The 11,899-nt window shown below is 49.0% G+C and overlaps 5 protein-coding genes across 5 annotated transcripts; 3 read left to right on the forward strand and 2 right to left on the reverse strand.

The window, feature by feature from the left end:
- Window positions 1–122: 122 nt before the first annotated feature.
- Window positions 123–1,795, forward strand: BO83DRAFT_319431 (synembryn; the record flags this gene model as incomplete). The annotated part of the gene is made up of 6 exons (XM_025527779.1): window positions 123–150; window positions 200–274; window positions 333–568; window positions 622–741; window positions 797–1,641; window positions 1,696–1,795. The coding sequence occupies 6 exons, from the start codon at window positions 123–125 to the stop codon at window positions 1,793–1,795; spliced, it is 1,404 nt and encodes a 467-aa protein (XP_025385265.1).
- Window positions 1,796–2,449: 654 nt separating this feature from the next.
- Window positions 2,450–3,482, forward strand: BO83DRAFT_380783 (polysaccharide biosynthesis domain-containing protein). Its single transcript, XM_025531833.1, has 4 exons — window positions 2,450–2,508; window positions 2,576–2,938; window positions 3,002–3,038; window positions 3,097–3,482. Exons 2-4 carry the CDS (start codon window positions 2,635–2,637, stop codon window positions 3,152–3,154), a joined length of 399 nt encoding a protein of 132 aa, XP_025385266.1. The 5' UTR covers window positions 2,450–2,508; window positions 2,576–2,634; the 3' UTR covers window positions 3,155–3,482.
- A 333-nt stretch (window positions 3,483–3,815) lies between these two features.
- BO83DRAFT_451474 (ABC transporter ATP-binding protein) lies at window positions 3,816–8,133 on the forward strand (the record flags this gene model as incomplete). Its single annotated transcript, XM_025536836.1, has 5 exons — window positions 3,816–4,252; window positions 4,302–4,965; window positions 5,026–6,913; window positions 6,968–7,090; window positions 7,148–8,133. 5 exons carry the CDS (start codon window positions 3,816–3,818, stop codon window positions 8,038–8,040), a joined length of 4,005 nt encoding a protein of 1,334 aa, XP_025385267.1. The 3' UTR covers window positions 8,041–8,133.
- On the reverse strand, window positions 8,114–9,150 carry BO83DRAFT_319131 (dienelactone hydrolase family protein; the record flags this gene model as incomplete). The annotated part of the gene is made up of 3 exons (XM_025527761.1): window positions 8,114–8,636; window positions 8,718–8,799; window positions 8,907–9,150. 3 exons carry the CDS (start codon window positions 9,148–9,150, stop codon window positions 8,114–8,116), a joined length of 849 nt encoding a protein of 282 aa, XP_025385268.1.
- A 1,090-nt stretch (window positions 9,151–10,240) lies between these two features.
- On the reverse strand, window positions 10,241–11,200 carry BO83DRAFT_451488 (uncharacterized protein; the record flags this gene model as incomplete). Its single annotated transcript, XM_025536837.1, has 1 exon — window positions 10,241–11,200. One exon carries the CDS (start codon window positions 11,198–11,200, stop codon window positions 10,655–10,657), a length of 546 nt encoding a protein of 181 aa, XP_025385269.1. The 3' UTR covers window positions 10,241–10,654.
- Between the last annotated feature and the right edge of the window lie 699 nt (window positions 11,201–11,899).

Raw genomic sequence — 11,899 nt, forward strand, 5'->3', positions numbered from 1 at the left:
GACTTACTGGACAGACTAGTAGGGGTTCACCGCGCCCCGTAAGACGGCTATTGCAAGCCAGCAGTTACCCCTTGACACACTTCACTTCCGGCGCATAGAATTGCGCTAAGCAAAAGTTGACCATGGATTTCAGGCCGCTCCAAGGCCCAGGTATGTGCAAGCCAATTCATCGTACAGACCTCAATTAACAAGCGACTAGAGAAGCTGCAGCGAGTCACTAAACTACTGGGCTCTCTCAAAACGGACCTCGAGGCGAAGTCTCTCACTTCGAAGGGTAAGTTAACAGGGAATGTGAAATGTACCGGTCTGACCTCGTCACCTGCGTGCCTTAGAACGCGTGCAGACACTCCTGGAGTTGAGGCAGCACGGGACCAACCCCAGCCATGCCCAACCTATTTACTCTAAAGAGGGGATAGAAGTATTAGCCAGATATGGTGTTGATGGGGATACCCCGGATGTGCGTCGTGCCGCTCTACGCTGCGTCGCAAATGCTCTCCTCTTAGATGGATCGATGCGCCAGCTGTTCGTAGACACAGGCTACGGAGGCAAATTAGCTGAAAGGCTCAAGGTATACCCGTTCATTATGCCAACCAGCTCGTGCAGAAGTTGACCTTCAATCAGTGTGATTCCTCGGAGGATGAGATGGTGATCAGTCGGATCTTGTTCCTGTCTACCTATGACACCACAATGGACTTTGACAATCTAATCAGACACCACTCTCTGGGTGAAAATGTCAACTATGTAAGCTAACGCGTGTCTTGCCCAGATAAATCTGATGGAAGCTGACTGAATCCAGCAAATCGTCCGACACGCCAAACAATTCCCCAAATCTGGCAAAAAGTCTCTGTCGCAGATGGACGAATTGGCCCTTACTGATACCTTGAAGCTCATTTTCAATGTTTCAAAGATATATTCCGATTTGGCCGCGACATTCTCGGCTTCGATCCCTCACATCTTTAAGATGATCAACCGCATCGATATCCCTCCAAAGCCTCTGGAAGGCCTCCTCAGCTATCTTCTTAACTGTTTGTCCACGCTTGATCTGGAAAATAAGAAGGGCAAAGTCTTCGAGAGTAGCCCACTTTTCCCGACCTTCAATCAGAACTGCAATGTCGACAAGCTGATCAACATATTGGATCAAGCTGTGTCCGCATATGGCCCTGACGAGCTGGAGACCAAGGCTATACCCCTGTTCCATACGCTCGTGGTCATTCATGAGATGGCTCCAGACGGCCCTCGCAAATATATGCAATGGCTTCTCCTGCCCGAGGACAACGATAGAAGCCGCCCGATTGGACAATCAGACACCCTCTCATCGAAGTTGCTCAATTTGTCGACCACGCCCTATCCTAATCTGAAGACTGCTATTTCCGAGCTTATGTTTGTGCTCTCCGGCAAAGACGCTGAAAATCTGACAAAGAACATCGGATATGGGTTCGCTGCAGGACTACTAGCTTCTCGCGGCATGGAAATCCCTAAGACGGCAGGCGAAGCATTCGCAACCAACCCGAACGGGTTTGATCCAGAGGTCAATCCCATTACCGGCCAGAAGTGGGCTGCAGAGAAGAAGGACGATGGCCCTCCTATGACCAAAGAGGAGAAAGAAAGAGAGGCAGAGAGATTATTTGTGCTTTTTGAGCGGTAAGCCTCACCCTTTCTCTACCTGCACTGAATATATGCTGAGTATCGTAACAGAGCCAGAGCGAACGGCATTCTTCAGGTGGAGAATCCTGTCACGCGCGCCCTCCATGAAGGACGTTTCGAAGAGTTGCCCGACTCTGACGACAGTGATTAGGCATAATGCTCTTCTTCGTTTCCTTACAATTGCTTCCCTGTACCATAGTTTAATTTCTGTCCGCCACCGATAAGAGATTCTCTTTCCCTTGTTCTATCCCGATGAATCTTACGCTCTGAATTTAATACGTCAACCTTACTTGGATTGATGACTGTTCGCCAAAAGAGCATTAAGTGGCGTTCGCGTTTGTCCGCCATTTCTGGATCTTTCCAGTATGATCTAGCATCGCTGTGGATTGCTATGCAATTAATAAGCGGCAGAGGCAGATTAGTTAGCCGGACATGGCATTTCTCAGACAGCGAGCAATCTAGATAGCAAACTGAATAGATTCGCAGGCCGAAATAGAGAATCTGAGTTGTAATTATTCATGCCAGTAACGTAGATGAACTAGAGCGTACATAGTCCGGACTCTTAAATGCCTGGTGGTGTTTTTAAGATCTGTAAATGACGTACGGCCCAATCGCGAGCGGCGGGGTTGAAGGGCGGCGGCGCAAAAATCTCTCCGCCTGCGGGAAACAGAAGTCGGGCGCGGGGCAACTCACTTTTCGATTTCTTTTCGACTACCCTGACTGTTAGCCAGCGAATAGAACATATTTCCTACCTTTACACTCTTCTCTTGATATTGTTTGCTTCTTGTGTAATTATTTATCGCCCACACAACCGCCAAGATGTCGAAGCCTTTTGATCCAGAGACGGCGGAGAACTTTGAGGATGTATGTCACTTTTGCGCCTAGACTGCCTATTCAGATTTCCGACCGAGAATGCTGACATTTGGTGCAGATGGAGAAGCAGTTTGCCGTTAAGGGTTGGTCCGGACATCTCTTATTCGAACTCGTCCCATGACTCACGATTATGCAGCCGTGGAACATCTGATGACATATTGGTCGATTCTGGAGAAGGTCCCCGGCTCGAAACTCCGCCTGACCAAGATGGACGATGAAATCCTCGAGTCTTTCCAGAAGGAATTCCCCGACTTCGACCCTGCCGAGACGCTCAATGAGGACAAGATGAAGAGCAAGGAGGGCAAGGAGAAGTGGCGTAACTGGATCAACCAGTACGAGAAGATTATCGAGGACTTCAACTTCGGTACCATGCTGCGTGCTAGCCCCAAGGTCGAATACGACAGAGATACCACGATCTTCGGTAAGTGATACATGGCTGTGTGGCTTGTCTGGGGGGGTGGAACGCTAGCTGACAGAAGGACAGCCATGCGTATGCAGTTTTACGCCATCGAGATCGCTAGGTGAGTCCTTCCACTTCAACAAGCCCTGGAAACATTTGGATACTCATACATGGATCAGAAACCGTGCTGGCCTCAACGATTGGATCTACGAGCGCGCGCAGAAGGCCAACAACTAAATGTGAAAGCTGCGCTTCTTATCTGGGCCGTGCAGGAACGGCGGCTAGACGGAATGGTTCATCCGGGCCTTTACCGTCCTTGCTTTGCTAGCGTCAAGAGACTATGCAGTGACTCAAGTCCTTGAGTTCGACAGCCATCATTTACTACCATGGCCCATAGGTCTCCTCCGGGTGGTCCAGCATAGCGTATATGACCCTATAAAAGAGTGGGGATAGCCCCTCCACAGGGCGACCTAGGGTGCTACTACCGGAGTGGATACCTGTACATATAACGAGCTGAATCGATGCTTTGGAATGCAGTGATGGATAGAAAGACGTGTGATTGACCCACTAAATTTTTCCGGTGTACCCGAGAACAATGGCAACGCAACCCATTGTTCTTTTCCTCCACAATATGCCCGCATATGGAAAGTGCTTGATATTCGGCCAGATGGGCTAATATGAAAACGAACGTAGCTCTTTGTTCTGATGATTATGCTAAGAAGTACTTGGACGCCTGTTTGTTGGGTTCATCATCCGCTTATGTTTTTCTATATGACGCCCTAGCACTTTATACTTTCCTACCATCATCATGTCTTCTTATACGACGCCTAAATATTGGAGTCGAAAACTAAATGCTCAACTGAAGATCTTCCGCGTTGGTCAGTCTGTATAATTCATCATGGCAGCCTTCCTTGCTGGCGCCAGGCGCTTCATACATCGAAAACCGAGGTGGATGTCGCTGTTCAGCTTCACAACAACGAAACATCTTCCGGTGCTCATAGGAGGATTTACATTTACGGCCATTTCTAGTCTTTCGGTTCCCATATTCTCCGTACTCTTGGGCGAGATATTCAATACGTTCACACTGTTCGGTGGAGGAAAAGTTGCAAAACAGGACCTAACGCCAAAGATCAGCAAATACGCTGTCCATTTGGTTGGACTTGGAGCAATCAATTGGGTTTGCAATAGTGTTTATTTCATTCTATTTGTGATATACGGAGAATTTCAGGTTGCAAATGCTCGCACCATGCTCTTCGAAAGGCTTTTACAGAAGAGTCAGGAATGGTTCGAAACGCAGCCGGATGGCACGAGGGTCTTTCTATCTTCTCTCCAGGGGTATGTCGCACTCTTGTGTGCCACTATCCTAGCTGACGCAATCTTCCAGGCAAATCGAAGACCTACAGAAAGCAACATCGCAGCCTCTCGGCCTCGCTTTGCAGTACAGTTTTCGAGCCATTTTTTCTCTAGCCCTAGCATTCTTCACCTCCTGGAACCTTACTCTGGTCACTTTGGCGGGAATTCCCTTCCTTTCAGCCGCTCTCTCCTTCCTCTCCAATAAGACGAACTCGTGTATGGAAGCACAGAAGACAGAACTGGGTCATCTATCGCTGATAGTCGACAATGCTACATCATCAATTGATAGCGTCAAGTCTTTTAACGGGCAAGACACCGAGATCCAAAACTTCGTGAGCAGCGTTGACAATGCCGCTATACATTATCTCAGACGCGCGCGCTTAACCTCTCTACAGATATCCATATTGCGACTGATGACATTCGGAATGTTCGTGCAGGGCTTTTGGTATGGGAGCTCTTTGGCTACCTCCGGTGAGATTTCAGCAGGAGAAGTGCTCAGGACATTCTGGGCTTGCTTGGCAGCTGCCCAGTCAATGGAATTCCTCATGCCACAAATTGTCATCCTAGCAAAAGGAAAGGATGCAGCCCTTTCTCTGATCCACACTTTGAGCTCGGAGTCAGAAAATACTGTTCGAGGGGAGGGGAGGAGTTCCGTTTATCCGAAGTTTTGCGAAGGCGATATCGAGGTCAGCAATGTAAGTGTGATGAACCCGTGAACAATTGTGTGGTACATGAACTTATAGCTTGTCTATCAGGTCTCCTTTGCTTACCCAGCGCAGCCGAACAGACCAGTCTTGAAGTCGACAAGCTTCTTCTTTCCTGCCGGAGAGACAACCTTCGTTATTGGCAGAAGTGGATCTGGAAAGAGCACGCTTGGACAGCTGCTCACACGCTTCTACTTACCACTATCCGGGGAGATTCTGATAGATGGGGCCCCCATCCAATCTCTGAGCATCGACTGGATAAGGAACAATATTACTTTGCTGGAGCAGCGAAGCGTTTTGTTCAACGAATCTATCTTCATGAATATCGCCTTTGGTAGTCGCAACTATGAAGGACTCAGCAAGGTTGATGTACGTGAATGTATCGATCTTGCAAGGTTACAAAGCACAATAGACGATCTACCCAAGGGAATCGACACTTGTGTGGGTCACGGTGGTGATTTCCTAAGCGGTGGTCAAAAGCAAAGAGTGGCGATTGCAAGGGCGCGGTTAAGGGATACGCCTATATTGATAATGGATGAGCCTACAAGTGCTCTTGATGCCACCAACCGCGTCGAAATAACGAAAGCTATCCGGGAATGGCGTCGAGGGAAAACAACTATCATCATCACACATGATATGTCGCAAATCATGGATCACGACTTTGCCTACATCATGGACCAAGGCTCCGTTATTCAAGCTGGCTACAGATATGAACTGGAGGAGAGCAATACGTGTTTTGCTACCTCGGGCAAACTTCATCGTGAGGAAAGTGAGCATGGTGTTGCCCACAGTTCTCCTGATCGATACTCCAGTGTTTCTTCAAGAGCCTCAACTGAGAGTACACGCGGTCCAAGCCCTGATTCGTTTGCTCGACACAGCGAGCTTGTACAGCATTCTTATGCTATTCACGGCTACAAAAGAAGCATACAGAGTATTCGTCAATCTGCAGACTCTCGGGGAGTCAGATCACGCCGTGAGTCGATTGGGATGCAGATGTTTGAGCTCAATACTGTCCATGCCGATAATACAAATTTCCAGTCCAATCGGTTCAGACAGAGTATACTTCCTGTAAATGATGTTGTCAATGAGATCAACAGAGCGAGATCGAAGCACCGAAGCAAGCGGCCTTCTAAGAATGCAGCACGCCTCGCGCCGCAAGAAACTATGTCATTGGGGCGGATTATGCTTACCATACTCCCTAATCTGACTCGAGGTCAGAAGCTGCTTCTTTTGCTCGGATGTTTCAGTACCCTGGGCCACTCGATGGCCACTCCGCTATTTTCTTATTGCCTATCGAAGCTCCTTGAGACATTTTACAACAAGCAAGCCAAAGCCTCGACATGGTCACTGATAGTACTAGGAATAGCCGTAGGTGACGGCGTTATATCTTTCCTGATGCATTATCTTCTGGAGCTATGTGGCCAGGCGTGGGTTGATCGCCTCCGTAAAAGAGGCCTCCATCATATTCTTGACCAGCCACGAAAATGGTTTGAAGAAGCAGGAAATGAACCCTCCCAACTCACCTCGTCCCTCAACCACAGTGCTGAGGAGATGCGAAACCTGGTCGGTCATTTCGGTGGCTACGTCCTGGTGGCTACTTCAGTCACCGTGGTCGCTATTATATGGTGCATGGCTGTTTGTTGGAAACTGACCCTCGTGGCAGTGGCCTGCGGACCAGTCATCTATGCCATCACCAGAGGGCTCGAGAAAACCACCGGAATGTGGGAGAGGCGCTGCACCGGGGTCAAAACGACGGCGTCGGAGATATTCATCGAGACGTTCTCGCAGATTCGCACCGTCCGCACATTGACCCTTGAGCCTTACTTCCACAAGAAGCATATGAAGGCAGCAGCATTGTGTATGGTACTCGGAGTCAAGAAAGCTGTCTACACCGGCTTTCTCTTTGGACTGGTAGAGTCTATGATCATATTCGTCAGCAGTAAGCAGCTGCATATGGAAACCTTTGAAACTCTTACAGATCTGACCTTCGCAGGCCTTATCTTCTATTACGGAGCTGTCCTCGTATCGTCGCTTGAATTCACCGTCACCAGCCTCATGACTGTATTCTCTGTCCTTCTCTTCAGCATCGGATACGCAAGCACAGTACTATCATGGAGTAAGCCACCTACCCGACAACCATTGCCCACGCCCACAGCTAACAGGCCCCCCACAGTCCCCCAGATCAGCGTTTCCCACATAATGGCCAACCAAGTCCTACGCCTAGCACACCTCCCACGCGGCGCATCCCACGAACATCAAGGCACTCTCAAAATCACCACAGCCGCACCAGTAAAGATCACCAACCTAAACTTTCGCTATCCATCCCGCCCAGACGCACACGTCCTACGCGACGTAAGCATCACCATCCCCCGAAACCAAAGCACAGCAATCGTAGGCCGATCAGGCTCAGGCAAATCCACAATAGCATCCTTACTCCTGAACCTCTACGAAGTCCCCACCACCACCACCACCTCCAGGATATCCCTGAACGGAATCGACCTCCAACGCATCCACACCCCAACCCTCCGCACCCTCATCACCATCGTCTCCCAACGACCCTCCATCTTCCCCGGCACAGTAGCAGACAACATCAGCTACGGACTCGAACCCGACTCCCCGCTCCGCACAATGTTCCACATCCGCGCCGCAGCAGAGTCAGCCGGGATCGACGAGTTCATCACATCCCTGCCCAAGGGCTACTTCACCCTGATAGGCGACGGCGGGGCCGGTATGTCGGGGGGACAAGCGCAACGGCTGGTAATTGCACGGGCGCTGGTGCGACAGCCACAGCTTCTTATCCTGGATGAAGCTACGTCCAGCCTTGATCCGAATAACGCTAAGATCATTCGACGGACCGTGCAGAGATTGGTCGCGACGCGGCTGGGCCTTACTGTCCTTATCATTACGCATGCAAGGGATATGATGGAGATTGCGGATAATGTTATTGTGATTGACAAGGGTCGTGTGGTGGAAGCGGGGAAGTATGAAGTGCTTGCTCGGCGGCAGGGTGGGAAATTAAGGGCTTTGATTGAGGAGGAGGAGGAAAATTCTGAGGTGAATGGATAGAATGGGGGTATGAGGGAGAGAGAGAGAAGAATAGAGCACGCTCTCCTCAATAATTAAAGGGAAGGATAGTAAATCAATAAGACACCTTCGCAAACTGCTTCTGAAACCACGCAATCGCCTGATCCTCCGCCTCCTCAGCCTGCGCCCTCACATCCTTAACCATCACATCCGCACGCACACAAAACCCATGCCCAGCCCCATAGTAGATCTTCACCTCCCCCACATCCCTCTCTCCGACGGCTTTCTCAATCTGCTGAATCTGTGGCATTTTCACCATACTATCCAGTTCCGCCATCGCAAAGCTCACAGGGATCTTGATCTTCTCGATATCCGCGGGGATCGTCAGATTGCTGGGATGGCCCGTGAAACCGGCATCGATTAAGGGTTTGCCATCTACTTTGTCTTCTTCTTTGTCGTGCGCGAGGTACACGGTGTGTAACCCGCCCCAGCAGAACCCTGCAGCTGCGATGGGGAGGTTGGCGCCTTCGTTGCGCCGTACGGCGGTGAAGAATGTCTTGACGGTGGGCCAGGAGGTGGTGAATTTGTTGTGGTAGACGAAGGGGATCATGGCGTACATGGCACAGGCGATGTGGTAGCTGCATCGTAAGTATACGTTGTGAGGATTGCACTATAGTAGCTGTACTTGGTAGTGGTGTGTGTGTGTGTATGAGACTTACGGTTTCGTTATCCAGTCCATGATGGATGAGGTCTTCATTATTGCGGATAGGGTGTTTAGAGTCCAGACAGGAACGGCGTGTCCTGAACAATTCATATAAATATATATATTAGTACAGCTGTTTCGCATTGTCGCGTCTCATAGTTTCATTATCTCCACATGAGCATCGATGATCAGGAAGTATACACACCATTCATGAATTCAGGCAAATACACCTTATACCCTCCCTTATCGGCATAATGATCGGCCAGAATGCGATTATTGACAAACTCCCACCCAAACGCATCCGGAATAATGATAATGATTCCCTTGATGGGAGATTCTGTGGACGTCGGTTCCGTCACATATGCATTCAGGCCATGCAAGGTGGTGACTGTTCCTCTGGGCGTAGTGTCCTCGTGCACGTGGCCGCTGAAGCAGTCGGGACAGGACATGATGATAATATATATATATCTATATGACCTAGTAGCAGTCAAGGTATGTGTTCTGTCCCTGCTATTGTCTTTCTTGATGTGAGTTGGATAGTTGTTGAGTAGGTTGATAACCAGGATCGATCGACCTGCAAGAACGATAAGCTTTACGTAGAGCGGGGAAACTGGTTGCTTATATGCTGCTGTCAGTTGATGTGGGCAGGTAAAGTTCGAGGTTCCATGGCATTGGCGTAGTAGGTTAAGCCAGGCAGGTTCGGGATTGCCGGAGGTAAGATTGGTTAAGTCCGGGATAGTAAGTGGGACGGATTGGTGGATTCGGTTGGTTCTTGGAATTATCTCCGATGCTGAAATATGTTTGAACACTGCGTGGAAGGGAGGCCTGATTGAAAGAGGGAAGGAGTTTTTGCGTAATTTGGGTGAAGGTTTTGGGCTGTGAAAATTGTGGATGGGATCATCCTTGACTTGGTGTAGTAGTTTTGTACGCCCCGAGCTAATAGGATCGGAAGGGAGGTGGGGAGGGAATTATACTAACAGGGAGACTTTAGTACTACTAATTAATGGCGTCGTACTGGGTACATCAGGCGGATGATATTTTTGTTAGTAGACTTCTTATTTACCATAAAGTGAGAACTAAACGTCTTCGCCTTTGTCCCTTTTGGGTACTCACCTAGTAAGGAATCTAGACGTCACTTTGCATGGACAGAAGCCCCGGCTGGTACTGTCACCCTAGAAACTGCTATCAGCAGGGAATCATGTCTGGAGCTCATCCTCATCCTTAAACTCCTGTTCAAGTTTCTTGTCGTACTCCTCCTTGTCGGATACCTTTTGATATGCGATACGGCCCATATTCCTTCCCCACAGAAAGGACATGATCAAATGGAATTCTTCGAGATTATCCGTGCAAAATAGCGGTCGTATATGCCGCTGAAAAGTGGTGAAAAGACCAGAAGGGCTGGAGAGAGCCAAAGTATACCAAAATGTCCCTGTTGCCCACGTCCTCTCAGGATATCTGACAGAGCGGCGAATCATGGTTCGATGTCAACAATGCTTTCTCCTCGATCCTTAGAGCATCCATAAATTCTGTACGGACTTTGTCGTACTCAACTGGCACCAGCTGATCGACGCCCAAATTAGTTAACCAATGAAAGGGTCTAATCATCTCAATTGGCAAAGAGCAAGCCCACTCCAAGTCCAACAAACAAATTACATTCTAGTCATCATCGACAAATATGTTGCTCTGATGAGGATCTGTTAAGGAGAGAACAAAAGGCCCTCGGCCAAGTTCCCTCTCAAAGAATGACTTGGATATGGTTCTCATCGCAGAGAGTGAGGACAGCTGGAACACGGAGTCTCCAAGGTCATTCACTGCATTTGGTTGAAACAGGAAGCGATTATCATGGAATGAGAGGACATCCGACACATACGAGTCAACATTTGAGTATGTATAATCACGATGTATGCCAGTCGGTATTTGTTCATTCTCGAGCTGTTGAAAGCGGCCGATTTGCTAGGACCAGATACCCTCTGTGGTCGATAACAAACGAGCCAATCCTAGGAACCGGAACTTGGCTAATGCTCGAGAGAATGCGGGAAATGCTGCGGAAAAACGTTGTTCGCAGTTGACATCGTGTTGCCTATCTGCCCACGTGTTCGACAGCATACTTCCCCGGCTTGGTAGGATGTATTCGAGAAATAGATAGCTGGAGTGAATGGCTTGCTCGCCTTTGACGTGGTGCGGAACATCTGTAGACGGGGTTTGGCAGCCATGAGAGAACGCGACAGCGGATCGCATGAATCCACCTGTGTAGAAGCGGCAGTATTTCAGCGTGAGTGAACTGAAATGAGTTAGCTGGATAGGGGAAAACAGTTGCATTAATCTTAGTACAGCTTCACCGGTCGAAAGGCCAAATCCATACAATTCTGGAATTGGCACATCCGGACAATTTTCTTGGAGCCATGCATAAGTCCCTGCCTCGCATTTAACCTTCTCATCTCCGTTCCCCGGCATAAAATCCTCGCCAATCCTGTATGGGAGAGGAAGTCGAAGGACCATGGGCTTTGCCCCTCGACTGCTGGCAGTGACGGGGATACAAACGTTGAAGCTACCTTGTAACCAATCTTCAAGCTTTGACACCTGACAATCATCAGGAGAGCTTAAGTTGAGATGATGTGCGACAACTCCCTTGATCCAGCTCTGGTGAGCACTTGAGATGAGCAAAGAACCTATTCTGCTTGTTATAGTAAGACAGCTGATGAAGTATATTATGTTCCTCCTCCTTGGCGGATGCATAAGTAATTTCGCGAAGGATGCTGCCTGCTCGAGCCGAGCAAGCGGCGTCTATAGTATCTAAAAGATGAATAAGATGGAAGAGAAGCAGAGAACGTATCTTGTGTTCTTGTGTTCTGTAGGATGCTAACTAGGATGCTAACTAAGAGTTGGTGTGGAACGTAAGAGGGAGCCTTTCGTCTTCCGTATGCGGAAGGTGCCCGCTGCAAAGAAGTCGTCGTGTTTTTGGCATGATGGAAGATAGCAGGAAGTCTGTTGCCCCGAAAGCGAGATCGGCTATCTACATCAACATGGTGTAGATGAAGAGTGGGTCAGGATTCAGGAGGAGACTCCATAACAAGGGCAAGACTAACTACGGAGTAGTCTAGTCTACTTCTACAGTAGTAGTAATTGACCCGGGAGGACTTTATTCCGATGGGGTACTCCGTAATGACAGCCCCATCCCTGGTGGTGCTCAGTGACCCT

Source organism: Aspergillus eucalypticola, assembly GCF_003184535.1.
Source record: "Aspergillus eucalypticola CBS 122712 chromosome Unknown BO83scaffold_23, whole genome shotgun sequence".
NCBI classification, from domain to species: domain Eukaryota; kingdom Fungi; phylum Ascomycota; class Eurotiomycetes; order Eurotiales; family Aspergillaceae; genus Aspergillus; species Aspergillus eucalypticola.

Coding starts and splice junctions, on each gene's coding strand:
- BO83DRAFT_380783 (XM_025531833.1), top strand. CDS start 2,635: ATGACTCACGATTATGCAGCCGTGGAACATCTGATGACATATTGGTCG. Junction 2,939..3,001: donor CAGAGATACCACGATCTTCG/GTAAGTGATACA, acceptor ACAGAAGGACAG/CCATGCGTATGCAGTTTTAC. Junction 3,039..3,096: donor TACGCCATCGAGATCGCTAG/GTGAGTCCTTCC, acceptor TACATGGATCAG/AAACCGTGCTGGCCTCAACG.